We start from the raw sequence: 26,316 nt of genomic DNA, 5'->3' as shown, positions 1-26,316 counted from the left end.
AGAAGGGTTTGGCCTTGGGGCTGGCGGGGTTCTGTGGGCTCTCAAGGATAACCTCTCTGCAATCTGTGGAACAGGGCACTGGGAGATGTGGCACACTTTAACCACAGGGCATTTAGGTCAGATGACCCATACCAGCTGCACCTAATGGCCAGTCTGATGCCAGAGAGATTAGAAGTCTCCTGTAGGGCCAGGGAGAGATACAGAGGTTAGGGGTCCTAGAACATCATCTGGATCTCTGCAGTCCCAGTGACGTGAATATCTTGGTTGCCATTATGACTGTGTGATGCAGATATTCATTCATTCAATGAATATTTATTGTGCCTGGCACGGTGTCAGATGCTGGCAGTTTCGAGATTAACAAGACATTCAAGATGCTTCGTTTAGGCTGGGAGAGAATACACCACAAGTCATGGCAACAGAATGGCTGTAGTTTTACTTCTCACATGGTTGTTGGTGGCTCCCCAAATGATCAGTGAAACAGAAAGTGTAAATCTCCCATTGCAACAGACCTAGAGAGAGGCAGATTTTCCTTGGTACAGGCAGCTGTGCAGATGGGAGATTTTCCTCCTAGCTTCACTACAAACCCTTAAGCATCCGCAGCCCTGGCTAGCGTTCAGGCTGAAATAGGTATAGGGCCAAAGAGCCTCCATCTTTACTTGATAAGCCAATGACCTGTGGGTGTGTTGTTTACTGATCTTAATGAGGGGGGTGTCTTGTGGGAACAAAAGGGAGCAATAATCAGAGCTGACAGGTTGAGAATGGATCAAAGAGATGCAGATTTGCCTCATTTGCATATAATTTAAATAACATTAATTTCACATCAAAATATGTACTCCTTCCCCCTCTGCAGTGCTAAGCCAGCCTAGGGAGATGCCTCAGGTTTGGATTCTGGGGCTTGCCATCTCTTGTACTGCAAGAGGGACTGCAGAGAAGTCCGGGGGGGGGGCAGAAGCCTGGCCTGGCTGTGTGTGGGCCCACTAATTCACTTTGGGTGAATTTTCATCTTACCCTCTTGACCAGAAGACCCACAGGGCAGGGTATCCAAAACACCAAGTGCAAAAATATTTTTGAATAAGTGAAAATAACTGGGCAGATCACTTTTCCATCCTGAACATAGGGGAGAAGACCAGGAATCAGGGTTTGACTCATAGTTTTATTTCATTTTGGAGAGCTGCAGGCAACTCCATGGAAAAATGACCGTACTGCCACAGGTCATATATAATTTCAATAGGTTTCTCAATCATCTGGACTTTGTACCCCTTGGTCCAGATTAGGAAGCCCCAGACCAGAAGAGGTTGGAACATCCTTCAGCTTTTACATCTCAGATTGCTGTTTCACTGCCCCACAGGGATCAGTGAAACAGAAAAGTCTGTGCCTGGGATTCCAGGTGAGGACACACTCACATGTTTTTGTTGAGCTCCCACTATGTGCCCGTTGTTCGTTTAATCTTCGTAAAATGGGGCAGGCCTTGTGATTCCTTTTACGGAGGGGCGGAACCTGAGGTTCAAGGAACATGCAAGAGTAAGTACCAGGGTGACACAACTGGTGGGGACAAACCCAGAAATTGATGCTGGAGATGCTTTTTTTTTTTTCCTCAGGGGTTAACTTTGTTTCTCAGTTGGGCTGATACTATTTTGCTTCTCCTGCCCAACACACTGGCCCCTAGACCTAGGTGGGCTCTCTCACTTGTTCTCTGCCTCAATAAGCCCTTCCTGAATTAGGTGCCCTAGGCCAAGTACAGAAGCATTCAGGGTGCTCAAGTGGCTGGGGAAGTCGACACTTGAAATACAAACAAGGAACTCTGATGTTTCAGCTTCCACCCATTTATTCCTTCTTTACCTCTAATAAGATCTAAATAGTCAGGGACAGACAAAACTCTCCCCAGCTCCTTGGAGGCAGGAATTCCATGTCTCACAGGAGACACCCATAGAAGGGATCTGGCCTAGCTGGAGAATCAGGCTCATTCTTGGGAGGCCAAGGTAGACATTCTCACTTGGGAGTTGAGAGCCTGGGTGGGTCAGACTCCGGGCACCAGCAGTAATGGGCAGAAGTGGGAGTGGGTTTGAGGACAACAGGACCTGCAAGGGTGGGTGCAGCAGGAGTTAAATGGCTCCCAGACTGCCTCTTGTCTATACCAGTCCCCCTTCCCCACACACTCTGAGACACAAGAAGTGCTGAGTACCGGTGAAGATCTCAAACACCCCCACTGACCCACTCACTCACCGGCCCCTGCTTTGGGTGCACAGGACTCTCAGGCCAGGACAGATGGCACACAGCCACAATGTCCCTGGATGCATTTTGAGCCCCCTGTCTTGACCTGCCCTGGTCTCTGACTGGGCTCTCAGGGCTACAGAAACTGAAATGAGGGAGAGGGAACTACACTTGCATTTTATAGGGATGACAACCCAAGCAGGCAAGAAAGAAGGCAGAAACTGTCAATGTCTGTCAAAAATTTTATTTATTTATTTTTCATTTCACACAGAATGATGTTAAAATAAATCCTCAATAATATATATTTATATACTTATTTACTTGTGTCAATATTTACAAAAAGACTGTGGAGCTCTATGAAGTCTATGTACACCCATGATTTGGTGGACAGGCAATGTTCATTGAGGCACATATGTACACATATATGTATAACCTATGTACAGTATCAGACCCTACTGACACAGGAACTCTCAGCTGCAGAAGTCCTGGGCTGGGCAGTATTGGTGGGGCTGAAAGCTTCCAGAATATGTCAGCAAGAATGATAATATCTATACATCCTGTGCAATGCAGTTACAGCTGGTGTCTAAATTTTCATGAAGCAAACAAATAGTTAAATGACTCCCAACTCCCATGAGTCCTCCCCACAAGTTCTGCTCCGCCTTCAGCTCCCATTGGTCCCCTGTCTCTTATCACCATGGATACCCCAGTTCCCTTTCGGCATCATCCTTACGAAGCTTTGCCATTAGCCTTGGAGTTCCTTCTCCTATTGATCCCATGGAGGCTTATTTGTCTGCCTCTCCTCTTTAAGTTTTTAGCAATTACGAGAGACAGGACACAGGAGGGCAGCTGCAGAGTCATGCAAGGAAGCTAGTGGAAACCTTAATTAGAATGTGTGCTGCGTGAGCTTAAATGAGCGGCCATTTCATACAAATGTGTGTGTGTGTGTATATATACACACACACACACACACACACACACACACATCTCCAGAAACAGGAGATGCATAAGCACACAGGTCTGAAAAAGGAAACAGCATCCCCCACCCATGAGCTTTATAGCTATATCCCTAATGGAAATGAGAGAATCCTCCTTGATTGCTGGCACCATTAATCCTGACCATTCCAAGATTACCCTCCGTGAAGAGAGGGGTGCAGGGATGCAGAAACCCAGGAAGAGGCCAATTTGGCTAGGGCATTGTTTGCTCAGCAGGCTAGAGCTCAATCATGGGACTTTCCAGCTTCCTGGGGCCCTTCAAATGAAGGAACCATCCAAGCACGACAACAAAAGGAAACTGGGTCGCTGGATCCCACGTGAAGACAGAACTGGGGCAAGCACAGAGCATGTTCAAACCCTCAGGAGCTGAGACTCACCCTCATCCAAGCCAGCCAGGCTTCTCCTCTTGCTTTTCAATTGCAGTTCTTAGCCTAGAGCTGGTTTGCTCCCTTCTAGCCCCACCTGGCAGGTTAAAGTCCTTGCCCTATGCTTCATAAGCTCAAAAGGCAAAAATGTCAGCAGCTGACATGGAAGTTGTCTGGTAGCAAGGTGAACCCTTCACTATTCTTTTTCTTCCAGCTCCTCCTCTTGCTTTCTCCAGCATCCAAAGTGTTTATGCACTCATCCAAACAAGGCACCAGCATCTAGGGAGTTGTTTTCAAGGAGATAGGCAGGGATCGGAGGCCTCTCACAAGGACTGAGAGACACAGCACGAAGTCCTCTGGGTAGCTACCAAAGGTCCTAGTACACAACCACATCTACACTGCCCTCAATTATCTAGAGGTTGCAGCAGCTGTCCACATTATTATGTAATCCTACCTGCCCTGTGCATCCGTCAGTGAAATGATGCAGGGACTTCTCAGCTGCAAACTCATCTGGAACACATCTGACTATTTTAGGAGCACAGAAGTTATATTAGTTTCCATACTGAAGGTCATACCGTCTAAGATTATCCATCCAGACGGGATAATCAAGTGCCCTAGCTCATCGGCCAGTCATGTGAAGTCTCAGTGAAGGGCTTCCACTATCTGATCATGGCTGACTTGACCAGGTTGAAGGGCTCCTGGAAGTGTGAGGAGATGGCAGCAGATGTGATCCCTACACCACCTCCATTGCTCCAGATAATGGTGAGGAATCCTTCCTACCCCCGTCCAAGCAGAGTGCACAGTCAAATGCAGGAGGTGAGGTGGAGAGATGTGATTTCCCCATGAATCTAACACACTGCCAGGCATGATGGGGAAAGAGAGTATGATCTGCTCAAGCCTAGCTGTATCAAGTGATAATGCACAGCTCAGCCCCAAAGAGGTGACTGAATTACAGTTGCTCTAATGCCCACACCCTCAACCTAGATTTGGTCAGAAGGAACAACAGGATAGTTTTTATAGTTCCATCATTTGCCACAAACCTCACCTTCCACAGGGCAGAGAGGATCTTTGATGCTTCATTTGAAATGTTACTTTCCCAATGCATACCGTTCAAACCTAGGGCACCACTACGGACACAGAGAAAGCTAAATAGATCAGTCCTTTGCCAGATCTTTAAGCTTTCCACTTCCCCAGGGCTACAAAAGTTTGGCATAACTTTTCAGGTCCTCAGTGAGGAGGTGACAGCCAACCAGGGCAGACAGAATAAAGGCGAAAAAGCACCGGGCCCTTAGATCACACTCCCCCTTTTATCCCTGAGTCAGGCGGCCACCTGGGAGGGAAAGGAAAGAGGTGATCCTGGAGCCTGTTCTTTTTTATTTTATTTATTTATTTAATTAAAGAACTGCCTAAACAGAAAAGGAGTAGATCTGGAGAGATGGAAAGAATGCAAAGGAAGTTCATTTAAAAAAGTCAAACAAATGCGATTCGTTCCTTAGATTGCCAAATTTATTCCACATTAGTGAAACTAGGGGATGGGTTCATGTATATTCGTGTAATTTTTGAAATAATGGCATACATATATACATATACTATACATATATACACACACAGACATATGTATATATGGAAAACCTCTAATAACTCAGGACCAATCAACTGAAACCTTGATTGGCAAGAATTATGTTTTCTTACTATACTTTCAGTAGAAAGGGGCCAGGGACAGCAAGGTCATTATCTGATAAGCCTGGATGTGCCCAACAGCCCGTTTCTACATCTGTCTCAACAGCCAGCATCATTCGCCTGTCTCTTTGGTCGGCTTCGTCTCCGTTTCTGTGCACCATACACTGAGCACTGAGGTTTAGGAGGTTGACCCTGAGCCAGGCAAGGTCTTCTGTCATCTTCAAATGCTCTACTTACTAAGGCAGGAGAGGTTAGACTAACCTACTTAGGAAATACTATTTTTCAATAACAAAGGCTGAACCCCACGTGTTCCCACTCCCACTCAAATCACCAGAATGGCAAAGCAACCAGGACATTCCCTTCCCTGAGTTTTTCCCTGTTGGTTAACTGAGGTTTGGTTGTACACATGTGTATAGAGCAAGGTAGACCGAAGAAGAATGAAATGGGACCCTGGGGTTGCCAGCCTTCCCTGGATTGTCCAGCCTGAATATTTAACCTCACAGATGTTTCAGCAAAGAGGACTCCTCTGAAGCCCCTGGAGAGGTGTGCAAATCTGTGCAGTGGGTGGTGGGGTCTTCGTCTCGCTAATGTCATGACCCAACCACCCCAAACTTCAATGCCTATAGACGTCTACCCACGCCAAGAACTTGCTTTCCTTTGAAGCTCTCAAGGAGTCCCTGTGGTTGAGCAAGTCAGCTGATTGTGAAGGAGAGTCAGAGGGCAATTTCTGAATCTGCCTAGGCTGCCGATTCCAGGTGCAAATCTCCAGGGCCACATTCCCTCAGTATCCCTCTCCCTGGGGAGGAGAGGAGGTGCAGCAAAAGGATCAAGTAATGGCTTTTAGTGCATGGAAATGATCTCCTGTAATGGCTCAGGATGCTTTATTCTCATCTATTGGTAAGCGCTTTCCTGCAGGTTTCCATTACACCCTGCCAGACTGACCCGGAGTCAACAAGATGGGCTGGCATGAGGTCACTCAACTCAAGGTTTCAGGGCCGAGAGGTGGCAAGGATGCTGTGTGAGAGTGGGGAGGAAGGGGCAGGCAGAGGGAGAGAGGGACAGAAAGACACCTGGAGACAGAGAGATGCACACAGGAAAGAGAGTGACAAAGAATGCCTTCTCACGGGCCTTCGTGCGTGTGCCGCCCATCTGCATCTGTGTCCATTCCAGAGGGTCAGATCTCAGGACAGGAGTCATGGGAACAGGTGGGAAGAAGGAACTACAGAGAATGTGAACCAATGCCCAGAAGTCAAGGGCCTTATCTGATAATCCAGATACTGTCTATCACTTTTCAGTCCTGAGAGCAAGATTTTTGAAAGAGCTATTGCTAAAGGAAACAGTCACTGTTGATTTTATTGCACTTTTCCTCTTTTAAGAATATTTAAGTACAAACTATGAAAGATGGAACTGAGCTTTGGTGGAAAGGAAAACAGAAAGAAGGGGAAAGTGGACTAGATTACTTTGAGGAACAGACTCATCCCAGCTTGTACCGGATCCCCCACTGCTACCTGTCCCTGCTCGCTACTCCATGGGGACATGGGGTTGGTCTCAACAAGGACCAAGTTCGAGAGTACACACGATGGTCTCAATGGCTGCTGAGACAGCTCCCGACATCCAACTCCCTACTGGTTGGCTTGTGGTGTGGCTATTGATGTTAATAAGGTTAAGGTCAAACCTGACCATGGACACTTCACCAAGGATGGGGGACTCTCCATTGTGTAACCAAGGAATACCCTGGACATTATGGCCCTCTCAGACTGGTTGGCCATCACTCACATGCAGGTTGTTATGACATTGGGTTCCAGGAGAGCCCTAGGGACCAGGGCTCAGCAGTACCATTCTCTCTCCTGGGTAAACAAGTCAAAGTACCGTGCTTCCCTGCCTGCCACAGGGGGTAATGATGCCACCCCCCCATACACAATTTGCCATTGTCTTATAGTTTCCTTTGGGGGAGGTTGGCCTCTGCCTCTCTTTCCCACTACTACGGAAAGCACTGGACCTGAAGACCTCTGAGGGTCTTCAGAGGGTGCTGCCTTCTCTCAACATGAGTTGACGCTGATACTTTATAGCTTACTCTGAGGAAGTTGGCCAGAATCCACTATAATGGAGGGAGAAATCCAGACAGAGGAGGCAGGACAAGCTAGTCCTGAAGCCCTCCTCATATGGGCACCCAGTGACATGGCTGTGCCATCCTCAGAAGCCCTGTTGAGCAGGTTAGAGGCAAGCAGAGAGGAAGGAAGGAAGGAAGAGAGCAAAGGAAACATAAGTTCAACTAAATTCGATTTTGGCTTCTTAATTCGATTTTAATTAATCCATTCATTAAAAATTGGCTCCTGAAAAGTTTACTTTGAAATTTGACCAGCTGAGTTGTTTCCCTTTTTTTTTTTTTTTTCTGAAAACCTTTCTATGTTTCCTGGGCCTCTTTCTCTCCAGTCTCTGGAAAACCCCAACTTGCTTGAAAGTTTGAGCCCACAGAGGCATCTGGTAGAGACAAAAGGAAAACTGGTTTCTTGGCTTGGAAGCACAAGGCCCACTGAGGGACTCCAAACCACACATGGAGGACCCATGTGTCCATTTCCTGCCGTTATTGCCTCCTTCATGGGGACTGTGAACTGTGACCATCCTTAGGAGGGAAGGGTGAGTCACACCTGGGAGAGTGCAGAGTGCAGGAGGAGGGACCATGGTGCCTGATCCCCAGGCCCACAGAAACTCCTAATTCCACTGCAGGTGAAGCCTTTGTCAAACTTCACTTAGCTCTCACCTAGTCCTACCAACTGGAGGAACCAGTTCCAAGGTAATCCAAGATGGTGGGTAAGCTTAGAAAGTATTTAAATCAGTGTGTTATTTGCTTGTTTGGCCTTAGGCTTATGTCCTTAATCATGTTTGACTTAAGCTGAATTGGTTTGCCATTTCCTGAAGGCACAGAAATTGAATGGAAGGCAGGACATCCCTGGGAGCCCTGGCGGGGAGGAGGGGGGCAGGCCTGGAACTGAACACCCATAGAAGGCAATCAGGAACTGTCCTTATTGGAATTGTGCCCAAGAGCAAGTGAAATGCCACAGGAAGTAAGGGTGGCTCATTTTGTGAGGCAAGTCTATACAGAGCTTCAATTTTCTGACCTGGTCCCTCACAAAGCTGCTGGGGATGGAGGGGCAAAAAGGTCTGTGTGTTAGGGACATCTTTACTGTGGTTTGGGACCCAGGGGCCATCACTGCTTTTAAAAGAATGGCGCCGAATCTGAGGATTTCAGATGATGGAAGGCGGGGAACCTGAGCTGCTGGGCTGTTGGGGTGGACTTGTTTTGAGGGAAAGGTCATGATAAGGAGGTCCATATCAGGCTGCTGGCCATCCTGGGATCTTCCACACCCCACACCCTAGGGTGCTGGTGGGAGGAAGGTGAACAGGTTCACAAGATTCCTGTGCTTGATGTGGTAGCCCATCTTTCTGCCTGAAACCTCAGGGGTTCCTTTTTCAGGACTAAAATCTGCAGGTGAGAGAAGTGATGAGAGGAAAAGACTCCTTGGAGAAAACTGAGATACTAATATGAGCTAGGAATAGGTGATTAAAGGTGTTATTTTGTTTGTGTCCATTAATTTATAGATCTGGGGGCAGAGCAATGGATCTGAGTACATGTCTGTATGTCGTGTCTATTGCGTCTTCTTGGGCACGAGTGCTGTATTTTGTAAGCCTAGTGTAAATATACGTGCATTGTGTGTACACCCTGAGTGTACAGAAATAATAGTGAAGCATCGTTTGTGTATTTTTTGACGCACATTCACTGCGTCCATGTAGTTTTGTGTATTTTGCATCTGAGTTACAGGTTGTGTGTTTGTACTTGGGGTATGTAGTTTTCTTGGAGGTGTTCTATGTTTTGGTAAGTACAGTCTATGTCCAGACTGAGTGTGTATATTTCACCTCTAGGTAAAACCATAAATCTTCTGTGTCTGCCTTTTATATGAATTTGGCCTGTGTGTATTTCACATGTAGGTTGCATGTTTTGTATTTGTGTGTGGCAACACTGGATAAACATTTTGGGGGTAGATGTGCATGTATGTGTGTTGGACATTTTATAGTCCCCAGCCAAGGATGCTATGGAAAGGTATCTACCATCTGACATAGGTCTCAAGTGTGGATTGTTTTAATTTTCTATTTTCCAAAGGTCTGTGTCCCTCCAACCCCATGTCCTGAAATTCAGCACCACCTCCCATGAAGGAGAGGAAGAGACGCACAGAGGCTTTGTGCTGGGCATGAAATGCCCTGCAGATACCTGGGGATGTGGGTGACCAGGAACTAATGAGCACCCTGGGCCTAGCACCCTGAGCTGGTGCCCCACCCCCCCAAGACAAATGAAGGTGCCAACTAGCCAACAGTGAGACCTGGGCAGGAGCCACCACTAGACAGCCTACCATCATGATTTGCTACATTTGGGAAATTTAAGCCACAGTGTAAAAAGTCTAAAAACCCAGTCTGGTGAGGCAAAAGCCATCCCCTCCCCAATCCCAGGCTTAATCTACTCTCTATTTTTAGGCTATACAGTGATCACTTATTCCTTACCTGTTTTGGTAAGATGGGGGACAATTTTTTTTTAATCGATTCTCTCTCTCTCTCTCTTTCTCTTTTTTTTAAATCAGCTCTGGTTCCCAGTTAAAGGGGGAGAAAAATTGATTCTGGTGATTGAAATGACAGTTTTGGATTGTCTAGGGATCATAACCCTTGGTCCTAGATTTTAGAAATTTCCACATAGAAGGGTCTCCCTTTAAGTCCAAATCAATGGAAGTTGGTTCCTAGGAGTCCTATTCTTTGTTTCAAAGCAGGGGATCCAGACTGGCTCTCTAGGGATGGGTTCATGAAAGTGATGGATGCAGAGCCAAATGATACTGAAAACCAAATTGGGAGGGGGACGGTGGGCAAGATGAGAATGGAGATGATAATAGGACGGACCATCCAGAGGAGGCCTGGGGTGGGTCTGGCCCAGGACAGCTGGAGCTGTGAGGGCCCTAGGGCCCTTGTGCACTCAGTAAGACAAGCTTCAGCCATGGGAAACTGAAGCTGCAGCACATGGAGGGCAGAAAGACAATTCTAACGTCTAGGAATCCATGAAGACTGGAGTATCTGAGGCAATGGCAGCAAACCCAGGCCCAGTGGGGTTACCAATGAGACCAGTGAACCCAATGGGCTTCTTACCAACCCACTGAGCAATGGATTTACTCCTGAACCTGAACTCCAGAGAATGAATATATATATATATGTGTGTGTGTGTATACAATCATATACACACACGTGTGTATATATATATATATATATATATATATATATATATATATATATATATATACTCTAGTGCACATAGTCAAACACATGCATAAATTGCCCTGTGTCAAAAATATTGCATAAGCTTATACAATGTTCAAATGCATTTTTTTCCTATAACTAGCTAGGTAGAGGAGCACATGAGAGAGAAATACCCAATATATAGTTATATACACTGGATCCACAGACCTGCCTATCCTCAGGACTGATGCCCTGGTGCAGTTATGTCTATGACTAGGTTGATTCCTAAGGTGCAGTCGTGTGAGTGTTTAGACACTGCTTTCCCTGCTCATTCTTCTGGCTTGACAGAGGTCTGCTCTTCCACTGAAAGAACAGAGATGGGTGGGCTGGAGGGCCAGATATTTTGGTTCCCCATTCCCAATAGCCTATTCCCCCCCCCCCCCCTCTGATGGAGGACTTTTGCCTTCTGATGGGAAAAAACCCCTAGTTCAAAACCATCCCAAGGCTATTAATACTCTAAATATGAATACTGTGTAGGCTACTAAGAAAATAGGTTATCTCCTGTGTTTTAAATATTGAGATTCATGCAATGAACACCCATGCAGTTCTATCGCATCACTGGTAAATTTCACTGCAGTGTCAGTGTAGCTGGGCCACATCACTAGGAAAGCAGATGTCTGCAAACTCCAGTGTAAACGAAGAAATCAGACATATTTCTGGTGACCCTGAAGTCTGCAAAATGGTGAAATCTGAAGCTGAGAGGTCCCTTGGTTTGGTACCTTCGCCCCACAGGCCCTAATGGAACAAATGTTGAAACTTGACAACTCACATTGGGTCATGCTAACTGTCCCTCCCCCAGGCTTTCCTCACATCTACAGAGAAAAAGCAGAATGCAGCATTTTTTCGTTATGAAACACAAGCCTCTGGAGCATCTACTTGGCAACTGCAATTCACAAACCCCAGGTTGTGACACAGAAAGTAGTTCCAACACACACAGTACCGTGTGTTCTTTTCAATGCAAAAATGGGAATGACCTTTCGAATAATCGCCAGAGCTTTAAAGCTAAGCCATGATGGTTGTTCCTCTGGGAAGGGGCAGGTGGGCTCAAGTGGGTGACAGGGTGGGAGGAGGGGAGTGCATCTCCCAGGTGTTGTGTGCATTTAACTAGGAAGGAAAGGGAGTGCTGATATGGTGGGTCGTATATTAGATATGAAGTGGCCTCAATGTGACTTTCTGAAATCCTGGCTCCATAGGTGACGCTCATCTTTGGAAACCCAAACCCTGAAGCCGGTGATGAAGATTTGCATGAAAGCTGTGATAGATATTCTGCATTCTAAATCAAAAATCAAAAGGTCAAAAGTCACTTGCACGACTATTGCTTTCCATGCAGAACCAGATGCACACTGTAGAACACACTGACTACAATGCAGGCTATTATGCAACATCTGCATTAGTTCCATTGAGCTGCGAGTATGTTAATGGGTTTCAATCAGACATCAGTTAACATTTTGGTAATATTCACATAGTTTGTGTTAGCCAAGGTGCAGTTGGCTGTTTTCAAGTTTTCCTCTCTAAAGTCCTCATTACTGTTGTTTACTCCCTCCTGGATCTCCATGTAATCCGACTTACTAATAGTAGAGGCACTTCTACTTTTCTTTAGGTCAGGGGAGGATGGAATCTTTGGGCAGCTTGTCACTTGTAAGTACTGGGCCTGCTCCTCTCCCTCTGTCTCCCGGTGGTAGAAGTAGTTGAAATTAGACACTATGACAGGGACCGGTAAGGCAATGGTTAACACACCTGCAATTGCACACAGGGAACCCACTATCTTTCCCCCAATGGTAGTTGGAACCATGTCTCCATAGCCTACAGTTGTCATGGAGACGACTGCCCACCAGAAGGCATCGGGGATGCTGGGGAACTGGGAATCTCGCTCATCGGCTTCTGCAAAATAGACAGCACTAGAGAAAAGAATGACCCCAATGAAGAGGAAGAATATCAGGAGGCCCAATTCTCTCATGCTGGCTTTGAGGGTCTGACCTAGAATCTGGAGACCTTTGGAGTGTCTGGACAACTTGAAAATCCTAAAGACTCTTACCAAGCGGATGACACGGAGGATGGCCAGTGACATGGCCTGCTGGCCCTGCTGGGCATCCTCTGGCTTCTCAGCCAGCTCTGTCCCCAGAGTGATGAAGTAGGGGATGATGGCCACAATGTCAATGATGTTCATGATGTTGGTGAAGAAACCAGCTTTGCTCGGACAGGCAAAGAACCTCACCAAAAATTCGAAGGAGAACCAGATGATGCAGAGAGTCTCCACAATGAAGAAAGGGTCGGTGAAGGAGGTGGACTGCTGGTACCCGATGGTGCTGTTGGAGTAGGTATGGAAGGTCACCCCACCACCATGCATGTCTTCATTCTCATCTCGGAAGATGGGCAGTGTTTCCAGACAGAAGCTGACGATCGAGATCAGAATCACCATAACAGACACAATGGCTATAATCCTGGCAGGCCCTGAGCTCTCTGGGTATTCAAAGAGAAGCCACACCTGTCTTTGGAACTCATTTTCAGGCAGAGGACGTTCTTCCTCCTTGATGTAGCCTTCATCCTCCCGAAACATCTCCATTGCTTCTTCTCCCAGTTCATAAAACCGGATTTCTTCCGAAAATATATCTAAGGGCACATTCACAGGTCGCCTCAGCCGGCCCCCAGACTGGTAGTAGTACAAGATGGCATCAAAGCTAGGGCGGTTGCGATCGAAGAAGTACTCGTTTCGGAGGGGATCAAAGTACCTCATCCGCTTCTTAGGGTCCCCTAAGAGGGTCTCTGGAAACTGGGCTAAGGTCTTTAGCTGGGTCTCAAACCGCAGTCCTGAGATGTTGATCACCACCCTCTCGCAGCATTCGTGGTCTGCTTCTGGGTCATAGGTGTCCTGTGGGTGCCCAGGGAGGGCAGCAGCCTCATCTGCTGGGTCTCCAGTGGCCACTGTCATAATTGGGACTGAGAGGAGCGCCTCGCGCTATGCCTTCCAGCTGCCTGGTGGCAGGGGGCTCAGGGTGCTGCTAACGGCCCCAGGAAACACAGAAGCATTAGCTTGAGCTCCTGCAGGAGAGCCCCCCAAGCTCTCCGAGAGCTGGAGAGGCAGCCTCGCTCGGCTGAAAGACAGAGGCAGTTAAGGACATGAGACCAACCAGCACTGGCAACCCTACCTGGGTTGCTGCTTGCTGTCTCCCATCTCTCAGCCAAGAGTCCAGAAACATGACAACTACTACCGCCACCACCACCATCACCACCACCACCAAACAGCAGAATTACTTTCACCTTGTAACTTGGCTGGGGCCAGAAGAAGCAGGGAGGAATCTCTCAAGGAAGCTCTGGAATGCCTTGCACTGGGGAGGGCTGAGACAGTCCCCCTCTGTACCACACAGCATCCTGGGGTATAAAACCCAACTAGGAGGCTGGAAGGGACCCCTGCCCCAGGAAGGGCACTGATGTCTCACATATACCTGCACCCTGGAATCTTGGACCTAGTCCTTCTTCACTGATCCCACCCCATGATTTTACACACGGCTGTTATTAAATGATAGATTGATTTACCTGGCCAGGCAGGAACCTCTGGCTCTCTTCCTTGTGAAGCAGATCAGATGCTGTAGGAATCCTCGATCCACAAACAGGCAGCCCAACTCCCCATCACGTCTTCTCACTTGAGCTAGAAATAATGGTGAGTCATTCTGGGCAGGAGGGCAGGCTCCAGGTCCTGGAGGTGAGCTCTAGGGCTGGACTGGGCTGCAAGGGCAGTGGGGTGCCTGGCCAGGGGCATACAGGACTTGAGAACAGCAGGTCTGGAGCCTTTGGAAAGAAGGAGGTAAGATGCACAGCTCAGCAAAAGCCGGAGTCCTCCTGGCTGTCCTCAGGAGGTGTGACGTTGCCTGGAAAACAGAGCAGCAAGGTGGAACCGTGGCTTTGGGGCAGCTGGTACCAAGATTTAGGAGGGCTTGGGCAGCTCCCCTCACTGCAGGTGACAAGCCCCGTGACAACCTTTCATTTTGGCTGTTCATGGCTGAGAACTACCCCTTAGCTTCCCAGCCTCTTCTGGGCAGGTTTTCTTCCCATCAGCTGGAAACACGTTTCCCCCCCCCCCCCCCCCCAGGGAACAAGCCTTCAGGCTTGACGGGGCTGCCTTCTCCAGAGGCCTCTCCAAGCTAATCCAGACCCCTCGTTTCCAGCTGCCATAACGAGCGACTCCGGCAAAGCACCCCCCACCCCTACCCCATGTCAGGACACACATCTCTCAAGGGGAGGACTTCCTCTCCGCAGTCTGACTACAAGCTCTGACCTCAACCGTGTCCTGGCAGAAGAAGCACCCCACCCCCTTCCCAACCCGCGCACTCATTCAGAGCTCATCCAGGGAGACCCCACACGCAGCAAGGTCACCCATGTAGAAATCCGGATGGCCTAGTCGCTGAACTTACTCTCCCTCCGGGATCCCTGGGCCGTAGACCTCCCTCTGGGCCGGGTGGCATTTGAGCTGGCCAGGCGCTCGACCACTGATTTCTCCCCAAGAGAAAATCCCTTACATCTCCTCGGCAGGGAGCGCTGAACAAACGCTCAGCCTGCTTGGCTGCTAGGCGGCTTGGCAGCCGTGAGATGGGGAGCCTGGAGAAGGCTGGCTTCCGGCCTGGCCCCCTGCCGACCCAATCCCGCCGGCCCCAGGGCGGGGAGGGGTCTGGGCCCTCTCCCCATCGCCCCGGGCCCCAGCCGGGATTCCGCGGGGCGCGCTCCCTGCACTGCTCAGAGCCGGCTACCAGACCTTCCAGCTGGCCGCGAGCGAGAGCGCCACCTTAACCCCTTCCTGCCTGGTGTGGTTAGCTCCGGCTGCCGGCCCGAATGCAGCCCGGCTTTCCCCCCTGCCAGGTTCAGCGGAGGGACCACCGAGGCTCCACCTCCATCCGAAAAAACAGGAGATTGAACTCTGGGGGTGGGGAGTAGGCTGCACCAGGCTGCTGTCCCAGATCCCAGCCTGATCCAAAGCACGGGGGTTCCCGGTAGCCCACGGCCCCTGCAAAGGGGGAAAAGACCCTCTCTGCAGTGAAGCCGTTTTTATCTCGTGCCAGACCCAGTCCTACCAACCCGCGCTATTTACCAGACATGGTTATGCTGTCGGCTGCACTTCCCATCACCCGCCAGCTCCTCTCTGCGCCCTCCGCCCCGCGCCACGCCACGCAACCACAGAGGGTCCCCGAGCCCATTCCATGCACTCTACTCCTGCGGGGCGCAATCCCCCTGGCCCGCCCGGGGCTAGGACACGACTGGCAGATATCCGGGGTTGGCACCGGCTCACCCTCCCGGGGACCAGCCCGACCCCGCAGCGCTGCAGGCTGCGCCGCCGGGTGCCCTGCAACCCTTCTGGGTGCCGCAGCTGGGCAGGGGAGGTACCACTCAGGCCAATATCCCGACACTGATCTACCCTTCCGACCTGGCACCGGAGTCTCCATGTTTCTCAGTGACGGCCAGCGTCGGCAGGACCCCGGCACGAGAGGCGGCGGCGGCGGGGTGCGGGCGGCCAGCCGGGAGCCGGTTCTGCAGTCCCGCGGGCGGCGCGTAAGGAGCGCCCGGCCGCCGCCCGCAGCCGCACCGCGCCGCACCGCGCCACGCAGCGCCGCACCTGGCCCGGCAGCGAACTCGAATTAAAGGGCCCGGTGGGGGCCAGAGCCAGCAGGCGCACTGCTCGCCCCCACCAGCTCGCTGGCCGTCCAGTTGAATCCCCTGGCCTCGACCCCCACCCCACCAGGAAAACACCCCATTCTTTGGTGTAGCCCAACTTACTAACCAGAACCCCGTTGCAGAACTCAGTTGAGTGTTGCCGGGGCCCAGAGAGATGGAAGGAGCACAAGTTGAGGAGTGCTCAGGAGAGGCTCTTGCCAACATAATGAAGTAGGCAAAGAGGAAACAATCAATAGCAGCTATCCCAGGCCCGAAGCGGGATCCAGCCCCGCGGGAGACGTGTTGCTATTATTACCACGCTGCCAGAGAGCATCTGCAGACCCTAGACCCCCTCCTTGTCCTCTTCCTCCCGTGTCCCCCCTTTCCCAGCTCTGCGTCCCATCTTGCTCTTACCCAGCGAAGATTTGGCTTCTCAGGGGAATGCAGCAGGTGCGGGCCGGGCTGCAGTGTGGCAGAAACTCGCTGCTGTGTTTGCCCCCACCGGGAGGAGCCGCAGGAATAGGGATCACTGCAGGGCTGGCTATCTTGCTTCTCCAACTCCTTCCCCGCAGGACCTTGGCCAAGAAAGACAGGGGAACACGCAGTTGCCCTTGGGAAGGGCCAGCTACTGGACCTTTTCGCAGATCTGGCAAAACTAGCTGGTCAATGGGGTTCTGAACTTGGGGGTGCAGCTCCGAGGATTCCGGAGCGCAGCATAGGGGGAAGTCCTTTACTTTTAGGAGAATGTGCATAAGGAGCCCAGTCCGCTCTTTGTTTAGATGTGGGATACCAGGAGGTCCAGGTTGCTTTTGGAAGCCATATGAAAGGCTCAAGCCTTTGCTAGTTCTGTTCTCTAGATCCCTATAAGAATCATGCAGGCAGGTGTACCAAACAAAGTTTCCTGGAGATAAGACCACAGTAGACACAGAACTCTGGGTACAGAGGGGCTTTAATATGGAGAAGACTCCTGCTGGCTCCTCCCTGCTCACAGAATTTCCTGCACCCCATGATGGAAGCTCTGAGAACCTATAATGTCAGGCTAAGTGGGATTCTGGCGTTTCACCTAGGTAGTCTATGAGATTTAGACTGAGGTTCTACCTAGAGTTGCACTCCTGGAAACCTCTCCTGACCAGCGCTGAGGGGCTCTTTCTCCTTGCCACTCTGGGTTCTCATCTCCATTAAACTACAATCGTTTTATACATCTGATCATGCCTATATATTTTCTTTGCCTTTGTTAAAACGGAAGATGTGGACAGAGAAAAGCCTATGAGGGAGAATTGATAATCGTTCTAATTTTTGACATGTGGTGACCATATGGTAAGCACCTCTAACCTAGCGCAACACTGAATCCTCGTGACTCTATGACATGGTGTCTACATCATTACCATTTCATAGGAGAGGAAACTGAGCCAGAGAGAGGGGATGTAACCTGTCCAAGGCCAATAAGTCTAGACTCTTAAGACTTGAATCAGGTATTTTCATCTCTTTCTTTGGCATCTTATTTTGGCCCCTGTTACTACCTCCTAACTAGCCTTAGGGGGACGTTATCCTCTCTTTCCCTTCTAAGTCTGACCTAAGTGTGAATGACAATGAAAAAGAAGTTAACAGAAGAAGAAGGAAAAGGAAAAAGGAGTGATGGGAGGGGGGTGGGGAATAAGGAGGGGAAGAAAAGGACCACAATAACAGTTGTTTAGGAGCATTTCAGGCTCCTTCCCTTAAAGGTACCTCTTCCAGTTTCTTTCTATGGCAGCACAAAAAAATGGCAGTGAAATGGTAAGCCCCTGCTCAGCATTGACACTTGCTAGCTATGAGAACTTGAGCAAGTTATTGAAACTCTCTGAGCTTCAGCTTCCTCATCTGTCCAATGAGAGAGCAAAGCTACTTCACAGGGTAGCTTTTAAGGATTAAACTAATTATAAGGAGTGGACAGTCAGCTGGCTTCATTGGTGGGCTAAGCTAGCAGGTGTTCAATCCCTGCACTACCTTTCCAATCCTATAGAGGTCACCATTTCCTATTTTTGGCTTTAAAAAATAGAGTCACTTGATCTTTTCCCTAGGGCAGGGAGACCCCCCCCCAAAAAAAAAACAAAAAACAAAAAAAAACCAAAAAACCAAAAAACAAAAAAACAAAAAACCACTCCCTTCCCCTTTGGTTTGGTTTCCTGCTTGGGGAAGGTTTCCTTCAGTGGAGGGAAGGGCTGTGGTGCCCACCGCAGTGAGTGGTGGGCAGTTATTTAAAAGAAGAGCTTATCTCAGAAAGTCAAGGGTCATATGTTTTCTCTCATATATGGAAGCGAGAGAGGAAAAAGGAAAAGGAAGTTGGGGAGGACTGGCATGAAGATCTAAGGGAGGTCAGCAGAGTAGAGGAAAGGGAGCCAGTGGAGCGAACAGGGGAGGGAAAGGGATATACTGGGGCGTGATATTGATTGTGTGCATGTATGAATATGGAACAATGAATCCTACCATTATGTACAATTACAATGCACCAACAAAAATATGGAAAAAAATAATAGGTTATGATGGTGTGTGTGTGTGTACACACATGCACTCACAATTAGCTGCTAACTGGTGAGGTTGGGACCAAATTTAAGATTGTGTGACACTGCAAGTCACCATGCCATTCTAGTTGAGTGTCAGGCCTCTGGCTAAATTCCTGGTCCCCGGAACATGAATTCAGTCCAGAAGATCTCAAAGACTCCCAGGGCACATCTACGTGGATCTACTGAAGAGAGTCCAGCTTATCAGGAGGCCTGTTTTAGAAGGGGGGTAGTACTGGTGTTGGTACTTAAGCTGTTTACACATTAACTCAGGGACTCAAGGTAGCCGTGCAAGATTCTGGCCCCAAAGTCTGCTCTGGACTGGTTCCCAGAGTAGCTCTTTCAGTGCTTCTCAAATTTGTAAGCCCTGGGCTTAGTACCACTTATCCAGATGAAAGGGAAGTACAAGGCACAGCCATCTGATTAGGATTGTGTGCTGTGTTTTAGTTTTAGCATGCTGAGCTGTGTGACCCAAGGATATTCACTAGACCTCTCTATGCAGCAGTTCACTTGTGAATTAGAAAGGATTACATTCTTTCCACCCACACCCCTTGCTCATAAGGTGCAAAGAAGGAAAAAAGGATGGAAACTAAAATTCATTGCTACATTATTTCAAATCTCATTTGTTAGGATCAAAGAGGATAATAATGCACATACATATGCCTGAAGAAGCAAAAACCCCAGGAGGTGTGAGCCAAACGCTGGGAAGACCACCTTGTCAGTTGCTACTGTGGTGGTCAGACCCTGCCAGTGTGCATTGCTCCTGACATTGGAGCACTTCTCTTGGACGTGGAATGGGCACCATTCTGGCTCCTCACTGACCTCAGAAATCTGCTACTTAACTCAGATGTCCAGGTTGGCCTCCTTCAGGAAGCTTTCTAGATTAACTCCTGCTGCCTCCAGGGGCTCTGGTGTGGAACCTGACCCTTGGCTCCGGTCCTGAGTCGGCTACTCACTCATTCCACTCCTGGAAATACTGGCCAAATACAAGAGTCTGTTGAGGGATGGCTGAAGAGGGCAGGCCCTTCTGCACACTTGGACTGCTGCTCTGGGTCAGTCCCTCTGTTGTCTATTGTCCCACAATTGGGTTCCCTCCTTCTACACTGACCCCCAGGCTCTTGCCTGGGCTAATAAATAGCACAGCAGTCAGAGAGCAGTGGGTTCCGGCAGGTCTAGGGCCTGATCCCAGGCCTGCCGTGTTTGAACTCTCTGATCATTTCCTCATCGGTACATTTTTACTTTGTGGCTGGAAGGCCGAGCACCTGAAGCAGGGCCCAGGCTATCTGAACACTAAGGCCAGCCCCTGGTGGCACTGTTCTCCGAGCTTTGCCACCGTCTTCTCCACTGGGAACAGAAGTCGGGTGTTTTGCGATGAGCTGTTGTGGCAGATGCCTTCTGTGTTCCGGTCACCTCCCCTCGGGCCACCTGTGACTTCAGCTGCCTGACAAGTCACTGTCCCCTGGCTTTTCTGATTCAAGGTTCGTTCTGAGGCTGGGGTGGCCCACATGAGCTGCCAGGGTGGCAGGAGGTTGGGGAAGGCAACTCTATAGGTTCTGGCCTTCAGACCCTAACCAGAGGGTTCAGGTTGCACAATAGCCCCCGAATGGCTCCCGTCAATATGGACTCCCAGTTGCTCACAGTGGTAACCGCCCCATCTCGTGTCCATCGGACTGAGGCAGGACAAAGTCCAGAGCGAATGTCTCCTGACCTGTTGCAGGCAGCTCGGCTGTTTCCCAGCCCTTTCCATGGCCAGCTGGCTGCCTGGGTCCTCTGTCTCCTGCACAGGAATCTCTTCGGCCCTACTTCCTTGTGCTGTGAGAGACACTACCATCCTCCCAGCTGCTCAGACCACAGCCCCAGGATTTCTCTCTCATCTTCCTCCTTCACCTTGATACCCTGCACATCTAGCCAACCACTTGGTCTCTTCATGGTGCTCTCTGATTTCCTTTCCCTCTTCTGCTGCTCCACAGAAGCTACCAGCAGGCTTGATCTGGGCCCTTGCGGCCTGGCCGTGGCCTTTACTGTAGCCTGCCTTCAAATTAGCTCCTCTCTGGCCTCTTCTCCCCCCGTTGCTACAGCAATCTTTCTAAAATGCAAATTAGATCATGTCCTCCCCTTTACTCCTCTTTGGCTCCTATTGCTGGGATCAAACTACATTTCCTAAAAAATAAACAAAGCCTCTTGTGGTCTGATTGTCCCCTGCCCTCCCCTGGTCCCCACTCTAGAAGTTTATACTGGTCTACACTGAACGGCCTTGAGAGCTCTAACAGGCTTCAACCTGGCAGATGAGACTAAAACTTGAAGTGAGAGAGGCCTGGGGTGGATTCCTGCCTCTTCCGCTCATCATCTTCTCATAGGGGGCTATTTCCTCTCTGAGCCTCAGGTTCTAAACTTTCAAATGGGAATCATCTTGCCAAACTCCTGCTCTGAGGACGAAAAGATAATGTGCACAGGATGCTGATCCCAGTGACCTGCCGGAAGAGCTCAAGAAACCTGAACTCATGCATATTCATACTGTAGAATTCCATATAGATGTTTATTAAAAATCAATAAATCATATCTTCAGTCAACAACAACCACCACCACAAAAACAAACAAACTAGCAACCCCCCCCCCCCCCCCCGAGCTTCCAGGTCTTTCGGCTTTGGCTTCAGTGGAATGCTCTGTTCTCCTCCTCCCCATTGCCCATTGACTTCTGACACTCAGCTCAAGGCGCATCTTCTAGGCAATCTTTCTGGGCCTTTTTCTGGTTTCCATCCACTTACTCTATGCCTGGGACCCAGACTCACCACACCAAGTCTCTTGGGGCCCTTCTCAATCCCATGCTGTCTTCTACTAGTGGGGAGCACCCTAAGGGCAAGGCCAACTCTTCTGGATTTGCATCCTCAGGTCTGGTCCAAGCCAGGCACAGAGCAGCTGTCATGGCAGACTCCAGCAAATGCCCGAACTCTGCTCCACAGTGTAACCATCTCCCCTCTCCATGTAGCCCCTAGACGTGATGTCTCTGGAAGGCTCCTGCTTCTGAAGAACACTTGAGTTGCCGCAGGGTCAACCCCAACTCTGCTACTACCTAGGGGACTGTGAGGTGTGTGACCTTGGGTAAGTCACTTCCCCTCTTTGGGCCTCATTTTCCTGATCTGTAAAATAGGAAACCTGGGCTTCGTGATGTTATCTGACCTTTTCTTGCTCTATGATTAGTTCTTTAACTTCACTTGCTCTCCTAGTGGGGAGCCCCAAACTTTCAATGAGCATACCTCACTTAATCTCCATTAGCACCCTTTTTTTTTCTCTCTACTGTAACTGTTCTCCTTAAAGAAATTGAGACTGAGAGAGGTTGTGTGACCTGCTCAAGGTCACATGGTTCTAGCAATAGGCAGAGCCGGGATTTGAGGCCTCTATGAGCCCCACGTTAGCAATTCTCCATCGCAGCTCGCAGCCTGTTTTTTTTTTTTTCTTAGTGGGAGGAAGGATTTTTGGAGATGCCGGATCACTTTGAAAATGAGTGTTGTAAAAATTCAAAACAGTGCAAACCTAATGCTCAGCGCATCTTAATGATGTTCTCCTGAGTTCTACCAAGGGTTGTGCTAAGGGAGCTCAGGGGAGCTTCAGTTCTGAGGCCCTGCAGGGAGGAAACAGGCCTGAGCTGAAGAAAGGGGTGGGGTAAGGCAAGAAGATAGCAACTGGCTTTACATTTAGTGGAGCAAGACCCTCTGCCAAAGGAGACTCTAAGGACAGGGCCTGATTACCACTCAGAGCTTGGGAATGCCCTCCCCATAATGTGAAGGGGGTAGTGGGGGCCATATGAAAGACAGGATAGAGGTGTTATCAGATAACAAGTGCTTGCTGAATGGAAGGAGGCAGCAGGTCTTGTCTGGGGAACGTGGATCTAGGGTTCTGGGGACACTCAGCCTCTCTGACCTATCTTTGAAGCAGGGACAGGGAAAAGGTAGAGAATGGAGAAGGAGGCTGAGACATCTTGGCAACCTTCCGGTGTTGCAGAGCCAAGGTACACCTAGAAAAGTGGATTGAAGATGATCTAGGAGTGGGAGAGAGCCTGGGAACAAGAGGGACAGCTAGGAGGAGGGATGCGGTCAGAAGGCACCTGATGGAGAGCCTCAAGCTCTCCCCTACTCTTGGCACTCACTGCCTGCTGTGCACCTGAAATTCCAGCATCATCCCACACTGCCACCCAGTGGCCATGTGGGAGAGGTGCAGGGAAGCGCCAAAAGGAAGCAGCAATGGAGATGACAGAAGGGGAAAGCATTGTCATATCAATGCAGAAAAAGAGAAAACTGAATTTCTTCCCACCTTGAGGACATGGGGAAGGGTTCCTCATGGTTTCTGGGCCTAGTAAGAACCAAGATTTAAGTCTTGCATTCTCCAAAGGGCTTCTTCTCTTCTCTGACCTCTTGGCCAGGGCTTCACCAATTCACAGATCCCCAAGTCTCCCTGAAGAGGCAGGAGTGTCTGCAGTCCCATCCCCAGGCTTTGATTTCTGGGATGATGATGGCTGAGCACGCAGCATCATCATCCAGCCTTCCCTCTTGGGAAGGTCAGGGTCATGGTCAAGGTCATGATTGTTGGGGCAGCATAATGGGGTCACTGGGGCAACGGTGGCATGGGCTGAAGGTCAGACAGTGGAGCAATTTCACAGTGGATTGCACACCACTTCCTTTCCCCTCCAGCTGCACCCTTTTTAAGATCTGTGAGCTTTTAGGAAATAAACAGAGGTTGGGTCTCTATGAAAGGCAGGACCCCAGAGTTAGGTCATAGAGTGGTGGCATAGTGCCTAAGAGCCTGGGGACAAGGGTCTAAATGAAATTCCTCTCTCCATCCCTAGGTGAGGTGGGTAATACATAACATAAAAGGCCTGTGGCCTTGGGAAATCACCAACTCCCTCCATTCTTTCTTTTTGGAATTGCCTTGGGTGGGATTTCCTTTGGAGGTAGACTGGGGAAGCTTTGGCCCTAAGATGAAAGAAGATCAGGAAAATCATGAGAGAAACATAGGTAGGCATGGGGGTGTGTGGGGAGGGGAGAGATGGCCCTGCTCAGGTGTACATAACCCAGTACTTGGAGCCTAATAGGCAGCTCAAGATTGGCATGTCCTTCTCATTGGACAAATAAAGGTACATCGTGGGGTCAAGTTACTTGCCTATGGCCTCATAGTTAGTCAGCAGGTTGCCACATGGCTAGTAAGCAGCCACGATCTGTCCTGTGCACTAAGCCAGGCATTGATCCCAGCTCTATGGGGCATACCGAACGTACTACATAGGCAGGGCTCACAAATATTGGTTGAATTTGTAGATTTGGATAGGAAAGTCAAGTTGCCCAAAATTTACTCTAACCAAAAGCAGAGAAAACTGACTTAAATTGGGGAATAGAATATAAAAGTACACATGAAAAGGAAAGTCTTCACAAAGGATGGGCATTTGAGAGTGTTAACGGGGAGCAGAATGTCCGAGGGGATGTTGATGTGAGTGCTTGGTCATTTTGAGTGCTTCACCATTCGTTCATTCATTCACTGTTTGCAGAAAGGCTCTCCAGAACAAACTATCTCAAATGTGCTCACTACTCTGTACCTTATCATACTGCATTCCTATTCATATTATGTACATTTACCTGCCAATTTGTTGTGTATTTTATTGTCTTATTCCCCTACCACTGAACCACAAATTCCAGGAGGAGAGAGTTGGAGGATTTTGCTGTGTCCTGTATCGCCAATGCCTGGGACTCTCTGGGTACTCACTTTATACTTGCAAAATAAATGCTTAAGTGAATGAGTGAATTCCAAGGCAAGGGGACAACAGGTACCGAGCACAGAAGTAGCCTCCTCTGGCTCAGGAACACTGAACCTGTAGGAGTGGAGAAGATAGCGTGGAGGGACAGGGTGAGGCAGGAGAGGTCTTTGGGGGGAAGACCAAGAAGGCCTTGAGAGTCATACTGAGGAATTTTGACTTATTTTGTCCTGTAGTCAATGGGGAACCACTGAAGATTTTCAGTAGGAGAGTGACAGGATCCAATCTGTGTTTTAGAAAGATAATTTAGGAAATGTAATTAGTAATAAAATTTGTAATGAAAATATAGTGCAATGAATGGATATAGGCAGGAAACTAGTAAGAAGGTGGCTGCTTCACCTGGTGAGAGATGTCAAGGGTCTGAACTCAGGCCATTTGTTCATAAATGAAGGGTGGAAAGGATGGGGCAGCGATGATGGTGGTAAAGAGAAAAGCGTCGTCAGGAAGAGAGTGGGAGAATGTCGGTACAGTTCAGCGGTCAGTGAGAAGAGAGCAAGTGGGGAGTCCTTTTGCCAACTGAAGGAGTCAGAAGGGTGGTGTGTACATGTGTGCCTGTGTGTGTGTGTGTGTGTGTGCCTTTGTGTGTATGCTCATGTTTGTGTTGGGGGATGGCACTCACATGGTGGAGCAGTTCTGGCAGACATAAAGTTTGTGGGGCCACTATAACAGTCCTGTCCATTGTGACCAGGCAGACGGTGATGGTGGCCTGATGCTCAGGAGAAAGGCTGGGGGCTGGGGATGGAGATGTGAGAGCCATCATTATGGACAAGTATTTGAAACCATAGAGAAGAATGAGATCCTCCAGGATGTCAGTGTCGATGGAGGGAGAAGGCAGGAGGGTGCAGGACAGAATTCTTTAGAGCATTCACCAAGGAGAGAAAGGGAGAGGGGTGTGCCCCTCCCTGCTTTTGCAGCACAGTGGCATGTGACAGGGCTGGACATCCCTGTCTCCCTACTCAGGGCTAATGTTTATACTACATCAGGATCAGGACTTTGACTTCAGGTTGGGATTAAAAAAAAGTACTAGCAGCATCTGTAGAGTTAAAAATAATACTTAAAAAAGTCACAAAGCTTCATTGAACTTTATCCAAAGTAGCTTGTCCTTCTCATTCTTTGGCAGAGAGAACAGTGGTCTAAAGATAAGGATGTACATCCAGATGTGGGCCCTAGGGAGGGGAAGCTGGGGGCATGTTGAGCCAGACTGGGAGGCGGAAAGACTCCTGAGCAGGCAGAGGCTACCGGGAGGAGAGAGACAAGGTGGCCTCCTGCCCTTAAGAAAACACTGACTGGTAGAGAGATGGGCCTGTGGGTGGTCAAGTGCTGGGCACTGAGATGCCTTAGGAGCCTGGTTCCTTGCTGGGCAGCTGGTGGGACCCAGGAAGGACTCAAGACTCACTCTGTTCCCTACACAAGTAGGGTTCCACTCCTTTCATGGGACTTCCTAGTAGGACAGTCCCAAGGCCGTGGACAGCATCCTGTCAACTGGTAGGAAAAGACTTTTCCTCTTCTTCTAATTCCTCCCTGGAGAGTCCTAGGAGCCTGGAATCCTGATTTCCTCCCATTTCGCCAATTACCTGGCCTGTGGCCCTGGGAAATCACCAATTCCCTCCATGCTTTCTTTTTGGAATTGCCTTGGGTGGGATTTCCTTTGGAGGTAGGCTGGGGAAGCTTTGGCCCTAAGATGAAAGAAGATCAGAAAAGTCATGAGAGAAACACAGGTAGGCATGGGGGGGGACGGGGAAGAGATGGCCCTGCTCAGGTG

General features: G+C 49.3%; 1 protein-coding gene across 3 annotated transcripts; it reads right to left on the bottom strand.

Moving 5' to 3' along the window:
- Nucleotides 1-2,435: 2,435 nt before the first annotated feature.
- Nucleotides 2,436-16,792, bottom strand: Kcna2 (potassium voltage-gated channel subfamily A member 2). 3 transcript variants are annotated; one of them, XM_058586312.1, is made up of 3 exons: nt 16,635-16,792; nt 14,115-14,446; nt 2,436-13,672 (listed from the first exon to the last, which is right to left on the bottom strand). In XM_058586312.1, exon 3 carries the CDS (start codon nt 13,507-13,509, stop codon nt 12,010-12,012), a length of 1,500 nt encoding a protein of 499 aa, XP_058442295.1. In that variant the 5' UTR covers nt 13,510-13,672; nt 14,115-14,446; nt 16,635-16,792; the 3' UTR covers nt 2,436-12,009. The 3 variants fall into 3 exon arrangements, with proteins under 3 accessions (XP_058442295.1, XP_058442294.1, XP_046323124.1); XM_058586311.1 differs by lacking the exon at nt 16,635-16,792 and adding an exon at nt 15,994-16,113; XM_046467168.2 differs by lacking the exon at nt 16,635-16,792 and adding an exon at nt 14,990-15,700.
- Between the last annotated feature and the right edge of the window lie 9,524 nt (nt 16,793-26,316).

The sequence above is a fragment of the Marmota monax genome, unplaced genomic scaffold (assembly GCF_021218885.2).
Source record: "Marmota monax isolate L192 unplaced genomic scaffold, Marmota_monax_Labrador192_F-V1.1 WCK01_AAM20220418_F8-fsc00181, whole genome shotgun sequence".
Taxonomy (NCBI): Eukaryota; Metazoa; Chordata; class Mammalia; order Rodentia; family Sciuridae; genus Marmota; species Marmota monax.
Note: the sequence above shows the minus strand (reverse complement) of the source record. Positions and strands in the feature narration are given on the sequence as shown.

Excerpts from the sequence above, each read along its gene's own strand:
- Kcna2 (XM_058586312.1), bottom strand. The coding sequence starts at position 13,509 with ATGACAGTGGCCACTGGAGACCCAGCAGATGAGGCTGCTGCCCTCCCT.